The sequence below is a fragment of the Monodon monoceros genome, unplaced genomic scaffold, assembly GCF_005190385.1.
Source record: "Monodon monoceros isolate NGI ecotype Baffin Bay Population unplaced genomic scaffold, NGI_Narwhal_1 Super_Scaffold_13, whole genome shotgun sequence".
Classification (NCBI taxonomy): Eukaryota; Metazoa; Chordata; class Mammalia; order Artiodactyla; family Monodontidae; genus Monodon; species Monodon monoceros.
Window position 1 is genome coordinate 64248368 of NW_021703769.1, and position 17795 is coordinate 64266162.

Here is a 17795-nt window from a genome sequence, read left to right on the forward strand (position 1 = left end):
CCTTTGCCTCTCGGCACCAATAGCTGGCCAGATACAGAGGGAAGGGCAGGAAGCTCGGGGGTCCTAGGGGAGGACAACGTCACAGGCTGGAAGGGACCTGGGTCCTTGAAAGACTGTGGGGAACAGAGTCCCCTCATCTCCACCCTCTGGCTGCTAACTGGGCTCCGTGCAAGCAAGAAATAAACTTGTAATTCTGCTAAGCCACTGAAATGCAGGTGTTTGTGTTTCCATAGTTAGCGTTACCTTGATTGACACAGAAGTACCATTACCTTTGCAGCTGATGGGCTCCGATCTATTGCCCTCAAAAAACAGCTTCAACTCTGGGGCCTTCTTGACATCAAACTCCTTCCGAAGTTCCTTCTCAACCGTGATGTCCACTTTGCCAAAGCCAATCCCGTTCTTGCCTTTGCCCATGATCTCCACGGCTTTGCCCAGCTCCTCAGCTAAGTTCCTGGATTGCTCTGAGGATGGGTTGTCTGAAAGAGGCAGTATGAAGACAGAACTCACTAGAGCTTTTCCTGCATCCCTGTCTCCCAAGGAGGAGGTTTTGTCTGGCCTGCTTAGCTCCGGGGCTTTTCTGGTGCCCCACTGCTAGTGGGTAGATTCAGAAATGTGACAAGATGTGAGACACACGGTTCAGGAAATTGCTCAGTTTGGGAGACACACATCAGGTTTCTTTGGGTTCGGTAACACTGGAAACAATACAACCTTGGGCAACTTAATCTCCTGAAGCTCCAATTTCCTCATAGATAAAGTGGGGAAATAGTGACTACCTTGTGAAGTTGTCAAAAGATTTATTTTACAATCAGTTGTATTGTGCTTATTACTTTCTAAGAATTTTACATGGATTAAGCCATTTAATCCTCCTAGTACCCTATGGGATAGGTACTGCTATTATTATCTCAGTGTTATAGATGAGGAAACTGTTGCACAATTGAAATGACACCTACTTGCCCAAGGCCCCATGGCAGCAGGAGGTATAGCAGGATGGGACCCACTCGCTCTGGCTCCGGAGTGCTTGCTCTCTAACCTCCACTGGGCATGTCCAACCCTTAGCACAATGCCTAGAACTTGGTCAGTACATAATGCATTCTTACTAGCACCATTATTATTGTAAAATTTCTATCAGAAATTATAGTGAGGGGGAGAGAAAGAGAGAGAGAGGGAGGGAATGAGGGAGGGAGGGAGGGAGAAGAGGGGAGACAGAGATGGGGAGAGGGAGAGAGAGGGAGAGAGAGAGAGAGAGAGAGAGAGAGAGAGAGAGAGAGAGAGAGAGCCATCTAGTGGAAATTCCTGGACCTAACAGGCCAATTTGGGCCCCTCCAGTTGCCCTGTATCTGCATGTAATGGAAAGAAGGCCAGATGTGGGAAGGGTAAGGATGGAGGGAGGTTATGATGATCTCCTACGCACTCAGCCCATCCCCTTGGTCTGGGGTGTTGAAGAGACCTGACACTATCATATTGCTGGGCAGCGGGGTGGCATTCGGAGTGAGGAGCCCTTTTCTGGAAAGAGCCTCAGGGGCCTGACATGTGATCCCAGCAGCAGGAGAGGTCTTCCTGGCCTAAATGGGGGGGGGGGGGGGGGGGGTGCTAAAAGGCAGGCAGTTTTGCCTCCCTTCCTCCTGAGAGGACTGTGAAACTGCAGGCCCCTCGCTGGTCCCTCACCGACTGGTGTCTCCAGCAGGTGGGCCGAGCCAGGGCAGGGGGTCATTAATTCCCTTTCAAGCCAGAACAGTTTATCTTTTTCAAACTCCCTTGTCCATCTGGAGCATTTGGAAAAAGTGCAAATCACTTCCAACGCTATGGGCAAGTTCCAAGTCCAACAGAGAGGGCTTTTGTAAAGCAAAACCCAGAAGGCTAGGCCTGGGACAGCTGGCACACGCCCTATTGCCAGTCAGCACACCTGCTCCAGTGATGGAACCCGAAAGTGAATGATCGTTTTCATTAAACTCCCAATCAATGGACAGGAAGTGGGAATTTTTGCCTCTCTTGTAGATCGATGCCTTTCCACTGCCTGCTTTGTCACCATCATCGCCTTCGATACCCCCATCAATCACCACCAGCAGGTGCTGGCCTGTCGCCAGCCACTCCGGCCTGCAGGCTTCTCCTCTGCCTCCCTCGTGGATTCGGCAGTGCCTGGCTCAGGGCTGCTAATTGACATAGCATCCAAATCAGAGTTTCTAAGGGTACGAGCTTGGGGCAAGAGAAACACTTGTCTAAACAGTGGAGTTTTTGAGGTTCCACACACAGCCCAGTGGTCTTCAGTGTTCAAAATGGAAGTGAGAGAAAGAGGTTGTGACAGCTGGGATCTGAGAGCTGGATGGATGGGACCTAATAGTAACACTAATGGGATCCATTCACTCATTCATCTGACAAATCTTTTTTAGAATCTTGCATGTGCCAGGAAATGTTTTAGGTATTGGGGACTTAACAACAAACAGATTGATAAAAATCACTGCTGTCATTGGAGAAGGCAGAAAATAAACAAAATAAAGAAGCAGACTATATTCTATGTTAGATGCTAAGTGCTATGGAGAAAAAAGAAGCAGAGGTGGAAGTTGGAAGTGTCAGGCAAATGGAGTTTAAGTAAAGAGGTGAAAGGAGGCCTCACTGAGAAGGAACGTTTTAATAAAGACTGAAGAAGATAAGGGAGCAAGCTGTGTGCTTGCTTACAGGAGGGAGAGAGTTCCAGACAAAGGAGCCATACGTGCAAAGGCCCTGAGGTGGGAGCACGTGCAACGTGTTTGAGGGATGACAAGAAATCCATTGGGTCTGGAACAGAGTGAGCTGGGGTGAGGTCAGGTGACACAGGCCATGTAGACCACTGAATAAACTTTGGCCTTTCCTCCGAGGGTTGTGGAAATTACTGGAGGGTTTGGAGCAGAGTTAGATGTGATGACTTACTCTTTTACTGGATTGTTCTGAATGTTATATGGAGATTAGACCAAAGAGAAAAAAGGAGACTAGCTGGAGCCACTGTAATAATCCAGGTGAGAGATAATGGCTTGAACCAGGCGAGCGGTGAGAAATGGTCAGAGCCTAGAGGGATCTTGGAAGAGTTGACAGGATTTACTGACGGATTGGAGGTGGAGTGTAAATGAAAGAAATCAAGGATGACTCTGACATTTTGACCTGAGCAACCAGAAGGATGATGATGGTAGTAATGATAACAAGATAACAACGTTTATTGAACACTTACTATGCCAAGTGCTTTGCTAAGTGTTACACGCGTTATCTTGGTGAATCCTCAGAACAATGCTATGAGTCATCTGCTATTACAGGTGAGGAATGTTAGACAAGGGAAGGGAAGCCCAGAGGTTTCACAGCTAGTAAGCATTAGGCTGAGTTCAGCTCCATGGCTGACTGACTCCAAGATCCATGCTCTAACTGACCTTATAGGTAAGCTGGTCTGAAAAATGTTCCTTGTTTCCTGGAGGGGTGGGTTTCCCATCTCCCCTGCTCTGAGTGGTTCTCATCAAAGCAGATAGACTCTGGAGAGCCAAATCCACTCTTTATAATTTACAGTCCTATTTACTAGTTTCTGTCTTTTTAAAATTTGCCTTTAGGGCTTTGGAGCCTTGAATCCTGAGTGTGTAAAGGTGAAATGGATGCATACACCCCTCAGGTCTTGGTGCCTGTCTCATGAGGCATGGAGACACAATTCAGCTGTACATTCATTGGAACCTGGGCAAAGCAGTGCCCAGTGGACAGTGGACAGGCAGGGAGCCTTTCGCTGGGAGGCTGAGAGCTCCTATAGGTATAGCCCTCCTCAGGTTCTAACTCCACCTAAGGTTCATCTTCTGGCATATAGTGGGTACTCAATTAACATGAATTCCTTAGGTTGTCTCATAAAACAGAGACAGTTATGGTGGCTTACAGCACCAGTGGTCCAGGCAAGGTGTTTTTTAAACATCTCTGCACTTCAGTTTCCTCATCTATAGAATGGGGGTAGTAATAGCTCCCATACCTTAGAATGAGCCTACATAGTAAGACAAGGTAAGCAAAGCTCTGGCACAGAAGTGCCCAATAAACATTAACTATTATGATGACATGGGGGAAATCTTTGGTCTTGCTCTGACCAGATGCTCTCTGGGGAGGGAGAGTCCTATGGAGATATCAGGATCTTCAGCAGATCTTCTGGTTCTGGGGGAAGGAAGACAATGGTGACCTGCACCAAGTCATCCAACACAAGGCTGAGGCCTATTGTGTGGCTCTCCCGTGGGTTTTGGGGTAAACAAATGGGACCCAGGGTCGCATTAGAGTTGTCAGTGGCTCTCTGACTGTCTGCTTGGTGTGTAAATGTGTTAATGGCTAATGGACCTAGATCAATGTTTGCCTGGGTCTTTAGTAGATAACCCCAGTCTCCCTTTTCTGAGCAGCCAATGTGGGTCAGGGTAGGGACTGATGGATGGGGGAGCTGTGAGTGTAGGGACTGGAGATTAGCTCCCAGCACAGGGAGCTGGAGTCTGCATTTCTTTAGACTGTGGTTCTCAACAGGGCATATTTGGCCATATCTGGAGATATTACTTGTTGTCACATCTGGAATGCTACTGGCATCTAGTGAGTGAAGGCAAGGGATGCTACTAAATACCCTACAGTGCAGGGACACCCTCCTCACATCACACACACACACACACACACACACACACACACACACACACACGCACATACAGCAAAGAATTAGCCAGCCAGGCAGGGTCTTGGTGCTCCGGCCGGGTGTCAAGCCTGAGCCTCTGAGGTGGGAGAGCCAAGTCCAGGACATTGGGCCACCAGAGACCTCACAGCCTCATGTAATATCAATCGGCGAGAGCTCTGCCAGAGATCTCTGTCTTAACACTAAGACCCAGCTCCACCCAACGGCCAGCAAGCTCCAGTGCTGGACGCCCCATGACAAACAACTAGCAAGACAGGAACACAACCCCACCCATTAGCAGAGAGCTGCCTAAAGTCATACTAAGTTCACAGACACCCCAAAACACACCACCAGGTGTCGCCCTGCCCACCAGAAGGACAAGATCTAGCCCCAGCCACCAGAACACAGGCACAAGTCCCCTGCACCAGGAAGCCTACACAAGCCACTGAACCAACCTCACCCACTGGGGGCAGACACCAAAAACAATGGGAACTATGAACCTGCAGCCTGTGAAAAGGAGACCCCAAACACAGTAAGTTAAACAAAATGAGAAGACAGAGAAACATGCAGCAGATGAAGGAGCAAGGTAAAAACCCACCAGACAAGACAAATGAAAAGGAAATAGGCCGTCTACCTGAAAAAGAATTCAGAGTAACAATAGTAAAGATGATCCAAAATCCTGGAAATAGAATGGAGAAAATACAAGAAACGTTTAACAAGGACCTAGAAGAACTAAAGAGCAAACGAACAATGATGAACAACACAATAAATGAAATTAAAAATTCTCTAGAAGGAATCAATAGCAGAAAAACTGAGGCAGAAGAACAGATAAGTGACCTGGAAGACAAAATAGTGGAAATAACTACCACAGAGCAGAGTAAAGAGAAAAGAATGAAAAGAATTGAGGACAGTCTCAGGGACATCTGGGACAACATTAAACACACCAACATTCATATAATAGGGGTCCCAGAAGAAGAAGAGAAAAAGAAAGGGTCTGAGAAAATATTTGAAGAGATTATAGTTGAAAAATTCCCTAACATGGGAAAGGAAATAGCCAATCAAGTCCAGGAAGCACAGAGAGTCCCATACAGGATAAATCCAAGGAGAAACACACAAAGACATATATTAATCAAACTATCAAAAATTAAATACAAACAAAAAATATTAAAAGAAGCAAGGGAAAAGTAACAAATAACATACAAGGGAATCACCATAAGGTTAACAGCTGATCTTTCAGCAGAAACTCTTCAAGCCAAAAGGGAGTGGCAGGACATATTTAAAGTGATGAAAGGGAAAGACCTACAACCAAGATTACTCTACCCAGCAAGGATCTCATTCAGATTCAACAGAGAAATTAAAACCTTTACAGACATCAAAAGTTAAGAGAATTCAGCACCACCAAACCAGCTTTACAACAAATGCTAAAGAAACTTCTCTAGGCAGGAAACACAAGAGAAAGAAAAGACCTACAAAAAAAAAAAACCAAAAATAATTAAGAAAATGGTGATAGGAACATACATATCAATAATTACCTTAAACGTAAATGGATTAAATGCTCCAACCAAAAGACATAGACTAGCTGAATGGCTACAAAAACAAGACCCATATACATGCTGTCTGGAAGAGACCCACTTCAGACCTAGGGACACATACAGACTGAAAGTGAGGGGATGGAAAAAGATATTCCACGCAAATGGAAATCAAAAGAAAGCTGGAGTAGCAATTCTCATATCAGACAAAATAGACTTTAAAATAAAGACTATTACAAGAGACAAAGAAGGACACTACATAATGATCAAGGGATCAATCCAAGAAGATATAACAATTGTAAATATTTATGCACCCAACATAGGAGCACCTCAATACATAAGGCAAATACTAACAGCCATAAAAGGGAAAATCGACAGTAACTCATTCATAGTAGGGGACTTTAAAACCCCACTTTCACCAATGGACAGATCATCCAAAATGAAAATAAATGGAAACACAAGCTTTAAATGATACATTAAACAAGATGGACTTAATTGATATTTATAGGACATTCCATCCAAAAACAACAGAATACACTTTCTTCTCAAGTGCTCATGGAACATTCTCCAGGATAGATCATACCTTGGGTCACAAATCAAGCCTCGGTAAATTTAAGAAAATTGAAATCGTATCAAGTATCTTTTCCAACAACACTGTGAGACTAGATATCAATTACAGGGAAAAAACTGTAAAAAATACAAACACTTAGAGGCTAAACAATATGCTACTAAATAACCAAGAGATCACTGAAGAAATCAAAGAAGAAATTTTTAAATACCTATAAATAAATGACAATGAAAACACAACATCCCAAAACCTATGGGATGTAGCAAAAGCAGTTCTAAGAGGGAAGTTTATAGCAATAAAATCCTACCTCAAGAAACAAGAAAAATCTCAAATAAACAGCCTAACCTTACACCTAAAGCAATTAGAGAAAGAAAAACAAAAAAACCCCAAAGTTAGCAGAAGGAAAGAAATCATAAAGATCACATCAGAAAGAAATGAAAAAGAAATGAAGAAAATAATAGTAAAGATCAATAAAACTAAAAGGTGGTTCTTTGAGAAGATAAACAAAATTGATAAACCATTAGCCAGAAAAAAAGGGAGAAGACTCAGATCAACAGAATTAGAAATGAAAAAGGAGAAGTAACAACTGACACTGCAGAAATACAAAGGATCATAAGAGATTACAACAAGCAACTATATGCCAATAAAATGGACAACTTGGAAGAAATGGACAAATTCTTAGAAAAGTACAACCTTCCAAGACTGAACCAGGAAGAAATAGAAAATATGAACAGACCAGTCACAAGCACTGAAAGTGAAACTGTGATGAATGCAAGAATTCTTCAATATACGCAAATCAATCAATGAGATACACCATATTAACAAACTGAAGGATAAAAACCTATGATCAGGGGCTTCCCTGGTGGCAGAGTGGTTAAGAATCCACCTGCCAATGCAGGGGACACGGGTTTGAGCCCTGGTCTGGGAAGATCCCACATGCCACAGAGCAACTAGGCCCGTGAGCCACAACTACTGAGCCTGCGCATCTGGAGCCTGTGCTCCACAACAAGAGAGGCCGCGAGAGTGAGAGGCCCGTGCACCGCGATGAAGAGCAGCCCCCGCTTGCCACAACTAGAGAAAGCCCTCGCACAGAAACAAAGACCCAACACAGCCTAAAATAAATATAAAAATAAATAAATAAAAATTAAAAAAAAAAAACCTGTGATCATCTCAATAGATGCAAAAAAAGCTTTCAACAAAATTCAACACCCATTTATGATAAAAACTCTCCAGAAAGTAGGCACAGAGGGAACCTACCTCAACATAATAAAGGTCATATATGACAAACCTACAGCCAACATCGGTTCTCAATGGTGAAAAACTGAAACCATTTCCTGTAAGATGGGGAACAAGACAAGGTTGCCCACCCTCACCACTATTATTCAACATAGTTTTGGAAGTTTTAGCCATGGCAATCAGAGAAGAAAAAGAAGTAAAAGGGATCCAAATCAGAAAAGAAGAAGTAAAACTGTCACTGTTTGCAGATGACATGATACTGTACATAGAGAATCCTAAAGATGATATTTTAGGATTATAGAAAACTACTAGAGGTAATCAATGAATTCGGTAAAGTAGCAGGATACAAAATTAATACTCAGAAATCTCTTGCATTCCTATACAGATAAACCCACGCACATATGGTCACCTTATCTTTGACAAAGGAGGCAAGAATATACAGTGGAGAAAAGACAGCCTCTTCAATAAGTGGTGCTGGGAAAACAGGACAGCTACATGTAAAAGAATGAAATTAGAACACTCCCTAAGACCATACACAGAAATAAACTCAAAATGGATTAAAGGCCTAAATGTAAGGCCAGACACTATAAAACTCTTAGAGGAAAACATAGGCAGAACACTCTATGACATAAATCTCAGCAAGATCCTTTTTGACCCACCTCCTAGAGAAATGGAAATAAAAACCAAAATAAACAAATGGGACCTAATGAAACTTAAAAGCTTTTGCACAGCAAAGGAAACCATAAACAAGATGAAAAGACAACCCTCACAGTGGGAGAAAATATTTGCAAATGAAGCAACTGACAAAGGATTAATCTCTAAAATATACAAGCAGCTCATGCAGCTCAATATAAAAAAAAACAAACAACCCAATCCAAAAATGGGCAGACAACCTAAATAGACATTTCTCCAAAGAAGATGTACAGATTGCCAACAAACACGTGAAAGGATGCTCAACATCACTAATCATTAGAGAAATGCAAATCAAAACTACAATGAGGTATCACCTCACACCAGTCAGAATGGCCATCATCAAAAAATCTACAAACAATAAATGCTAGAGAGGGTGTGGAGAAAAGGGAACCCTCTTGCACTGTTGATGGGAATGTAAATTGATACAGCCACTATGGAGAACAGTATGGAGGTTCCTTAAAAGACTAAAAATAGAACTACCATACGACCCAGCAATCCCACTACTGGGCATATACCCTGAGAAAACCATAAGTCAAAAAGAGACATGTACCACAATGTTCATTGCAGCTCTATTTACAATAGCCAGGACATGGAAGCAACCTAAGTGTCCGTCGACAGATGAATGGATAAAGAAGATGTGGCACATATATACAATGGAATACTACTCAGCCATAAAAAGAAACGAAATTGAGTTATTTGTAGTGAGGTGGATGGACCTAGAGTCTGTCTTACAGAGTGAAGTAAGTCAGAAAGAGAAAAACAAATACCGTATGCTAACGCATATATATGGAATCTAAAAAAAAAAAAAAATGGTTCTGATGAACCTAGGGGCAGGAAAGGAATAAAGACGCAGATGTCGAGAATGGACTTGAGGACACAGGGAGGGGGAAGGGTAAGCTGGGTCGAAGTGAGAGAGTAGCATTGACATATATGCACTACCAAATGTAAAATAGATAGCTAGTGGGAAGCAGCTGCATAGCTCAGGGAGATCAGCTCAGTGTTTTGTGACCACCTAGAGGGGTGGGATAGGGAGGGTGGGAGGGAGGTGCAAGAGGCAGGGGATATGAGGATATATGTATACATATAGCTGATTCACTTTGTTATACAGCAGAAACTAACACACCATTGTAAAGCAATTATACATCAATAAAGATGTTAAAACAAAAAAGGGGGGCATTAGTCAGCCAAAATATCAATAGTGCTGAGGACGAGAAACCCCACTTTAGAACAAGTTCGAGATCAAGCATGGAAAAGGATTCTGAGAATAACCCTCTCTCCATTCCATAGGGTGATTTATAGTGTACAGATGTGCTCACAAGTGATAAGGACTTCAGGGTGGTCTCCAACTCCTTCTAGTTCCTCAAGGGCCAGCCAACAAATTTCTCTGACCATTACAGTGACCTACAAGCCCCTAAAGACTCTGCTCCTCACTCTTCTGATCTTATTTCCCACTACTTTTCAACAACTCAGCTTAGCCACCCTGCAGATTCCCACCTCAGGGCCTTTGCACTTGCTACTCCCTCTGCCTGAAATGCTCTCCTCAGGTTGCCGCTTTACTGCCTTCAGGTCTTTGTTCAGTTGTCGCCTTCTCAGGAAAGCCTTCCCTGGCCACCCTGTACACAACCACAGCCCCACGTCCACCCACTCCTTGCACTCCCTAAGAGTTCTGCTTTTTCTCCATAGTACTTTTACCCTGAAGATATGCTACCTTTTTTACTTCTTTACCAGTTTATCTTGAGTCTCCCCTCTCTGGGATAAAAGTTCCATAAAGCAAGGATGTCTGTCTGCTTTGTTCACCACTCAGTGCCTAGAATATATCTGGTATGTAATAAGTATTTAATAAATGTTTAATGAATGAATGAATGTCTCAATTATCAGCACAGTTTAAGATGGATTGAGTGTTAGACCTGCTCTGAAATGTAAGACAGGGACAATGAGACCAAGCCCCGTGCCTGGAATACAGGTCTCAGTAAATGCTCGTCCCCGTCATCACCACTGTGGTCCTCATTATCATTCTCATTCCCCATCACATCATCTAACCTGCTCCCAGGGCACAATCCTGCCACCTCTGCTTTATGGATGATTACTAATGACTAATTAATGAACCCAGAAACAGCTCTTGTTAAGTCTCATTTTGACCTCTCTCTGCTAAACGTAGCCTTCCCTTTTCTCCTGTCTCATTCATGGGCAACATTGTGGGCCAAAGGAAAGCTCATTTATTCATTCAGCATCTCCTCAGGCCTGCCATGCTCCAAGCACAATCCCAGATGTTAGCAATCAAGAGACGAATAAGATTTGACCCCTGTGCCCGGTGCAGCTCACAAGTTTAAAAGCATTTTCAGGGCTTCCCTGGCGGCGCAGTGGTTGAGAGTCCGCCTGCCGATGCAGGGGACACGGGTTCGTGCCCCGGTCCAGGAGGATACTGCGTGCTGCGGAGCAGCTGGGCCCGTGAGCCATGGCCGCTGAGCCTGCGCGTCCGGAGCCTGTGCTCCGCAACGGGAGAGGCCACGGCAGTGAGAGGCCCAAGTACCGCAAAAAAAAAGTAAAGCATTTTCAATACAGTGTGGTAAATGCTATGAAAAGGAGTGTGCAGAGGGCTGAGTGAGCGCGGGAGGGCCTAGGTGGGAGTAAGGTGGACACAGCCTCTTGACAGAGCAATTCCATGAACTTAAACCTCACAATCCAGGTGAAGAAGTTCAGGAAGGACACTATAGGTGGAGGGAACTGCAAGTGTAAAGGCCAGGAGGCTGATGCCAGTGTGACCTACCTGGTGGCCACACTCAGAGTGTAGAGCACAGAGTTCAAGTGGAGTGGAGAAGGAGGCCTGGTTAGATCAAGCAGAGGACATTTTAGCCGTGTTAAGGAGTTTGGGGACTTAGAGAATCTTTGGGGGTTTTTAATCAGGGAGTGACCCAATCAGATTTGCATTTTAGAAAACAAAATTTCTCGGGGTACACTGTAGAGACGGCACTGGAGAGGGAAGGGAGACCATCTAGAAGATGCTGCAGTGGTTCATGGTGGGAATGGTGAGGCCAGAACTAAGGCCGTGGCAGGGGGATGGGGAGAAATAGTGATTGCGGAGGGCTTCAGGAAGTAGTTTAAACAGGATTTGGTGACGATTAGAGACGAGAGTACAAAGGAGTTAAGAATGATCTTGGATTTCTGACTTTGACATTATGTGGATAACAGTGCTGTCAGTCAAGACAGGATGTGAGAAGAAGCTTGCCGTTGGAGCAAATCAAAGATGCTGAGGTCTATTTTGGACACACGTGGCATTGAGATGTGCGAGGGATATCCAAGAGCAAAGATCGTCCTGGGTGTTGGCTCTTGAGCCTGGGGTCCTTGGAGAGATGAGAAAGTGGGCAGCAGCTAAGCATTTGAGAGTTACCAGGGCAGTATTTCCCTGGAGACAATATTGGAAAGACCTATTTGTAAAAAGCCATTTACTCCTGGAAAAAAAGCTTTTATAATGCTTGCCCCAAGTCATTCGTTTTTCCAGAGGTGATTTAAAGGGTCTGCCAGCTTTTGAGAATTCATTTTGATTTAAACTGTATATGTGAAGGCATCAAATATTCAAATGAAATGAGTTTGAGGGTCTTTTAGATAGCATCTCTGCTGGTGTTCACCGCTTTGAAATACCTGCTGATGGGAAGGCTTTAAATTTAAACTATTCAAATTGGTTGTTATCAAGTGCAATTAAAGTATATAAAATGGATTAGCTTCCTTTGTAGCCCCAGGTTCGATGTCAATCCAATCCCTAAGTTACAAGACAACAGTTAACACCCCAAAGAGGCATGAACTTGCCCTGCTGCCCTGATTAAAACACAGTAGTCAGGACTTCCCTGGTGGCGCAGTGGTTAAGAATCTGCCTGCCAGTGCAGCAGACATGGGTTCGATCCCTGGTCCGGGAAGATCACACATGCCACGGAACATCTAAGCCCATGTGCCACAGCTACTGAGCCTGCGCTCTAGAGCCTGCAAGCCACAACTACTGAAGCCCCTCACCTAGAGCGCTGCTCCACAACAAGAGAAGCCCACGCCCCGCAATGAAGAGTAGCCCCCGCTCACCGCAACTAGAGAAAGCCCACGCGCAGCAATGAAAACCCAACACAGCCAAAAATAAAAACAAATAAATAAGTTCATTAAAAATAAACAGAGTAGTCACGGGCAGAGCTTGCATTCTCACACGGACAGGATTGGCGACCTGCTGTGCCATTCTGGAAGGGTAAATGAGTGTCGCGATGTGTGTTGTGTCGTGCAAAGTATGTGGCTCTAAATCCTTCCATGTCTCCACTGAGGGTCTAGGATTCAGGGTTCAAGGCTGCAGCCAAAAAGAGAAGATGGCTTAGATGTCTGACCTGTGCAAACCATTCACTCATAATCCACAGCAGGTAGAGCAGCTGCAGAGTTCTCAATTCTTCTGAGAAAGGAATCATAAAACAAATGTTCAAGTAGTGGCCCAAGTCTTGGTGTGGATGAGGGATGCAGGGAACCAGCTGGAGGAGTAGTTCAGCAAAGTGGAAATCATGTCCTGCTCACAGGCTCATGTAAAGAAAATGGCCCAAACTGGATCTCTCCTAGGTCTTGCTCCATGGGCTTGAAGTAAAATTAGGCATGCATCCTGACACTTTGAAGGAAACAAACCATTAACAGCCTGAGCTGGATGGAAGTCAGAGGCTTGGAACTATTTTGATGGAACTTTACACAACAGCCATGCTCCACATCGGATGGAGGCAAAATGACCCAATTAGATTTTCCCTTCTGTGAACTACCAAGGTTAAGGGCACAAAAAGAATGTTTTTGTTCTATGTTGCTATGAAGTAGCTGCACAGGCCAGCTGAGGAAGCACTGGGATCCATGGTAACTGAGCTGCTGATACTGTCACTTACCCGACTCCCCCACTGAAGGGGCATCACTCGGAGAGAATGTATCAAATGAGAAGAGACAAAGATTGAGGAAGGAGCTGGGAGGCCTGAATTTCAGGCAGGGGACACAAACTCAGATACTAGAGGGGTGAGGCAGGGGCGTGACTGTGTGGGATTGGCTGGATAGGGATGTGGTAAACTGACAAGTACGTTTTCTGATCAAAACGGGAAATCGTTATTCAGCTCCAGCCAACTGTCACATTGCAGGAATGTAAGCCAGTGCTTCCAGAACTTTTGTTTTTTCAAGAGCAGATGTAAATTCAATTTCAATTGTGAAATGTCCCAAAATAGGGAGACAAATAGTGGCACCATACTGGGTCATTGTGAGGATTATATGACATTTACTGGGCTATAAGGACAGTGCCTGGCCCACAGTAAGTGCTCACTATGTGACTGTTAGGAAAACCCCTTCTACCCTGTCCCAAGGCACAGACAGGTCTGTGCCAACGTCTCAGGAAAAAGAAGTCTGTTCTCTCTGTCAAAATGCAGGCTGATGCAAAGCCTAAAGAATAAACGTGGGCATGCAAACTTCAGACAGTAAAGGTGATGATCTAAAAATCTTTCTCAAGAGCGTGCCCATAACTGTGTCCCAGCAACTTAACACGCGATCTTATTTAGTCTTCACAATCATCCAGTGTGGCCCTTATGTTCACGCCCATTTTACAGAGGAGAAAACTGAGGTTCAGAATGGTAAAGACACCTGAGGGTAAATCCTGGCTTCTTGCCTTCAGTGGGACAGAGGAGCCAGATACAAATCAAGACAAGAGTGGCAACATAGTATCTTGCAAATTGCTTAATTTCCCTGGACCTCAGTATTCTCATCTGTAAATTGAGGATGACATTATATATATTATTTTTAAAATTATTATTAAAACGTGTTCTCATGTGTTTAGCAATATTTAAAACTCCTCTGGGGACTTCCCTGGTGGCACAGTGGTTAAGAATCCGCCTGCCAGTGCAGGGGACACGGGTTCAAGCCCTGGTCCGGGAAGATCCCACCTGCCATGGAGCAACTAAGCCCATGCGCCACAACTACTGAGCCTGTGCTCTAGAGCCCCCGAGCCACAACTACTGAGTCCACGTGCCACAATGACTGAAGCCCGCGTGCCTAGAGCCCATGCTCTGCAACAAGAGAAGCCACCACAACGAGAAGCCCGCGCACCACAACGAAGAGTAACCCTGCTTGCCGCAACTGAAGTCCGCGCACAGCAACGAAGACCTAGTGCAGCCAAATGTAAAATAAATAAATAAATAAAACTCCTCTCGCTGCCAGGAGAAAGGGGGCAGGTCTCAGCCCACCCATCACCCACTGCCCAGGAGTGAGGGACACTCACGGAAGAGCACCATCAAGAAGCGGGTCTCATTCAGCATCTGGGTCAGGCCGGCAGGTGTTAGCACCATCAGGTTTTTCTCCACCAGGATGTGCAAGGGCTGGGACACGTTGATGCTGGCTTCCTTGACGTCCACCTCTGGTGAGCCCTGGACAGTGCCAACACAAGAGGCCACCAGCAGCAGAGACATCCAGAGCAGCTCCATTGCTGTCCTGCAGGGGCAGGAACAAGAACAAGAACCCTTATCAACACAGGTGGTGGGGCCCCATGTCATCACTCCCTCTCCATCTCCTTCCCTGCCAGGTCAGTCCTGATGTGGAGAACATGGCCTGAGCATGTTCCACTGCCCCCCCAGCGGTGCCCACAGCTTAGCAAAGCAAGCTGGCAAAGGAGAGGCAAAGCGTTAGGGTAACCTCAGGGCCCACGGAAACGGCGCAGGGTTAGTTCAGAGGAGCACGGTCCCACTTGCAGCAGCAGAAAGCCAAATCACATGCCAGTCACTCAAGCCCACTGGCTCCCCGGACACTAGGTGAGAATTTTTCGGATATGAAACCCAGTCCAGAATCCCAGGGTGAGCCTCTGGGTCTCAGAGATGACTGGTCCAATCCCTATCACAGCCTCTGCTTCATGCTCCTCCAGCTCCTGCTTGAATACCTCTTTTGATGGGCAGCTCACTACTTGACAGTGTACCCCATTTGATTTTTGAGCAAATTTTCTCAAGTGTAAATATTTCTTTTAAAAGTAATCACCATAGGGGCTTCCCTGGTGGTGCAGTGGTTGAGAGTCTGCCTGCCGAGGCAGGGGATGTGGGTTCGTGCCCCGGTCCGGGAAGATCCCACATGCCGTGGAGCGGCTGGGCCCGTGAGCCATGGCCGCTGAGCCTGTGCGTCCGGAGCCTGTGCTCCGCAACGGGAGAGGCCACAACGGTGGGAGGCCCGCGTACCGCAAAAAAAAAAAGTAATCACCTTAATGCACACTTGTAAAAATTCCAAGCAATACAATAAAAAAATGTTAAGTAAAAAATAAAAATTTCTCCCATAACACCACCCCTGAGAAAGTGACTCTTAACAGTTTGGAATGAATCTTTATTGATGTTGAAAATGCCCATATGAATGTATATTTGAATGTACATATGTAAACATAAATGGAATTAGGTATGTGTACTGTTCATTGTTCCGATTGTCTTACTCAATGAGATGAAATATACACCAGATACCTTCTGATAAGAGTACATATTAGATCTATAACATGATTTCCTTTCCTCTTTTTTTTCTCATTCTTTTCTTTTTTCTTTTTATTTGTTTATCTTTTTTACGATTCTTACCTGTTAGAATGGTTTGGGTCAGCAGCTGTCTCTCTGTAAGTTCCACTCTCCCTGATAACATAGGTTTTCCCTAATAATTTAAAGCATAGGATCACTGTCACAGATCTTCGCATGTTCTCCACAAGCATAGAGCCATTTTCCTGTGTAGCATACAGACTACCCAAGTGTTTTAAATAAGAAGACATATAGCAAGTTCAGATTAAACGTATAAGGACCTGAATTCCTTCGTTGAGCGCTGTATTCCTAGCACCTGGCATTTATGATAGGAAAATGAACATGAATGAATAGATACTTGATATTTCCCTGGGAAATATGTTTGGCACACTATCTGAGGATTTTTTAAAAGTAGATCTTCTATTGTAATTTTTTTGTCTAATAGATAAAGAATTGTGACCAATTCTCAAGTGCTAAATTTTATAAATACCTGTAACTAAACATACTTGTCATGTACCAGGTGCTGTTTTAATGCATTCCATGTCATCACCCCTCTTATGACAACTCTATAAGGTAAGTATGGTACTATTATAATCCCCATTTAGTGAGTATAAAATGAGGCACGTAGAGGTTAAGTGATTTGCCCAAGGCCACACAGCTAATAAGTGACAGAGTCAGGATTTTAAACAAGGCAATCTAGCTACAGAATCCACGCCCTTCACCACAATAACGTACTGCCTCTCTAGTGTCCCCCTGCAAAACTGATGTAGTGAAGAGTGTTTTGAGACACTAACTGAGGCTTCCGCCCAACCACCACCCCTGGTATCCGCCATTCAATCACATCCTGTCTCAGAGGGGAGGACCGAGGCTGGCAAGAGAGAACAGAATCGGATTTTTGGTTTAGGGCTGCAAAACAGGCCTTTGAAACTCAGCAGGGGCAAGACACTTGCAAGCCAGAGCTCCAATTGCAAGAACTGGGCTTTTCAGAAAGAAAAGGGTTTTTGACTACTCAAAGGTTTATGCTATAAACTCTAGGTTTGGAAGAACATGTTGACAGAAGGAACAGTTACCTTCCCCAAAGGAGATAAAAGTGTGCCTTCCTAACAGGAGGGAGGAGAATGGGGAGGAGTGGCAAGAGCTTTGATGCTTCTGGGGTCCTGACAAAGGGGTCCTACCTTCTGTCCCTTCTCTGTGCTGAAACCCCAGCCCTGTCTCTTTTTGCGCACCACTGCAGACCCAGTCCCCAGTCCCATGCCGGCCCACAGTAATAAATCAATCACTAGGTAGTAAGCTAGTATTTGAGCTTTACACTCATCATCCCATTAACCCTCACAGCACGTCTGGGAGGTAGGTCCAATTATGATGCCCACCTTACAAGGTGGGGACCCATCCAAGAAGAAGGAGCGAGACTTGAGCTCAGGTATATCTGAGCCCCATGCCTATGGGTCTAAACCAGGGGTCGCAAACTATGGCCTGCTGCCTCTTCTTATAAATACAGTGTTAGAGGATCACAGCCACGCCCGTTCCGTCACTACCATCTGTGGCTGCATTTACCACGACCGCTGGGTGAAGTAGTTGCAACAGAGACCCTATGTGGCCAGCAAAGCCAAAAATATTTATTA

General features: G+C 44.8%; 1 protein-coding gene across 5 annotated transcripts in view; it reads right to left on the reverse strand.

Moving 5' to 3' along the window:
• Positions 1–17795, reverse strand: part of PDILT (protein disulfide isomerase like, testis expressed) — a 47293-nt gene that overhangs the window by 21390 nt on the left and 8108 nt on the right. For 2 of the 5 annotated variants that reach the window (XM_029219407.1, XM_029219406.1), the window contains 3 exons: positions 16240–16309; positions 14919–15127; positions 270–476 (listed from right to left, as the gene is read on the reverse strand). In XM_029219407.1, coding sequence (XP_029075240.1) covers positions 270–476; positions 14919–15120 — 409 coding nt within the window. In that variant the 5' untranslated portion in view covers positions 15121–15127; positions 16240–16309. Of the gene's footprint in view, positions 1–269; positions 477–14918; positions 15128–16239; positions 16359–17795 lie in introns of those variants that run through there. The other 3 variants (XM_029219408.1, XM_029219410.1, XM_029219405.1) reach the window with 2 other exon arrangements.